The following is a 1,923-nucleotide window of genomic DNA, read 5'->3' on the forward strand; positions in this document are numbered from 1 at the left end:
ATATATATATATATATATATATATACGTATGTATATATATGCATATATAGGTACAGGACTTCACCAACTGTGTAAGCAACATAAATGTCAAAACAAACGTGTTAAATATGCAAACAACGAGAGAGCAAGACAAGTAGACACAGAGAATGATATACACACATACACAGATAAATAGATCGATCGATCAATCGATAGAGACTAGCAATGACACAGAAATCCGCATTTTTTTGGTTAGTTTTCACTATGACTTTGATGGTTTCTTTTCCTCAGAAAATTGTTACATGCCTAACTTCATTTTCCAGGCCTAGATATCATTTCTCATCAGAATTAGTTTGTCACTAGCCTTAAATTCTTCCTTAAGTATTTCAACAATATGAAAGAACAGAAGTCTTTCTTCTTCAGCCACGTCGTTATTCTCTATGCCCTTAACTATAATAATATCATTGAAGAACTGCAAATATTCTAAACCACTTACTCCACCCCATGTGACTAAATAAAAAATTGAAAAGCATATCAGAACGCAAAGATAAAGAGAAAATACCCAAACTGTACAAAATGAATGCGAGTTTTCAAAACCATCAAACTGTGATAAGGATTTTCTAAAAGACCTTACTGAAGTATTTATCTATTCATATTTTATTAAAAAAAGAAAAAAAAAACGTATTCGAGAATATGTTTTCTGATATTAATCTAAGAAAACCAAAATATTAATAATTGATTGAAATACTATGAAACACTTATTAAAAAGAGTACTAGAAGGTATTGAAAACGGATCGGCAATGGAGTTTGATATACCTTTAATAATTATTTTAATATATTTGAAGAACTAAAATTGTATGCATCAAGCTGGAATTGTCTGTTGCGTACGGTTTGTTACAGAGATCGTCTGAAAAATTAAATATCAAAATAGTTCTTTGACTGTATTTATTTATTTAGTGAAGATTTGTCGACAAAAATACATCGGTAATTCGGTATCACAGGGAAATTAAACTGTCAATATATGATATTAAGTGATCCTTAAACCTTTAAATATACTCATGAAAGCCATAAACATCTGTTGAAACAACTAGGCCATTATTAATAAACCAGTAGTACATATATGTATTGGAAAAATAGTTTTATAAATTTTGAGACAACGTGAAATATTACTTTTTATGGAATATCTCGAAACACAAACATAAAGCTATCAACAATAGCATGTAAATAGGTAATTCACAGACAGATTCACAGACAGATTCAACATGATACAATTCATTATGGCCAGGTGAGAGAACCGGAGCAACGTGACATAGTTTTACTCAAAGACAATGAGATGTCGGCAATCGAACTAACGACTTTATGATTGAGAATTAAATAATCTAACCACTAAATTTCAGGCTTTTCGTAAGTGTCAACAATATTGTAATAAAGATTACTAAGGTTTCATAATGCGCAATGAAATGAAATGAAATAATTTATAAAACAGAAATACAACTATCTTTGATCAAATATCAGAGCTATGATTACTAAAAATATCCTTTCTTTTCTCTAGGCATCAATGAAAATAGTTAGTTACTAATAATTTAAACCCCAACTAACGTAATTTAAAGTGAATAAATTTAATTTTGAGATTTTGCCTCAATTTCAGATATCAATGAATGCAGACTCAACACTCATACATGCAAACAATTGTGTAACGATACAAATGGTAGTTACAAGTGCAGTTGTTACGAAGGATATATAATACAAAGCAATGGCAGCTGTACAAAGAATATTTCAAGTAAGATATATTACTGCTACGTGCAATTTTCTCCTAACCTTTCAATTTAATGATGTTGTTATCAATGGATGCAGGCACCGAAATGTAACAGAAACTAATTACAGTGACGCCCACACACACACACACACACACACACACACACACACACACACACACACACACAC

At 30.6% G+C, this 1,923-nt stretch overlaps 1 protein-coding gene across 1 annotated transcript in view; it reads left to right on the forward strand.

The window, feature by feature from the left end:
- The window catches only part of LOC106877398 (mucin-4), a 49,009-nt gene that overhangs the window by 35,435 nt on the left and 11,651 nt on the right, over positions 1 to 1,923 (forward strand). The window contains exon 16 of the mRNA XM_014926292.2: positions 1,628 to 1,759. Coding sequence (XP_014781778.2) covers positions 1,628 to 1,759 — 132 coding nt within the window. The remainder of the gene's footprint in view (positions 1 to 1,627; positions 1,760 to 1,923) is intronic.

Source organism: Octopus bimaculoides, chromosome 6, assembly GCF_001194135.2.
Source record: "Octopus bimaculoides isolate UCB-OBI-ISO-001 chromosome 6, ASM119413v2, whole genome shotgun sequence".
Lineage (NCBI taxonomy): Eukaryota > Metazoa > Mollusca > Cephalopoda > Octopoda > Octopodidae > Octopus > Octopus bimaculoides.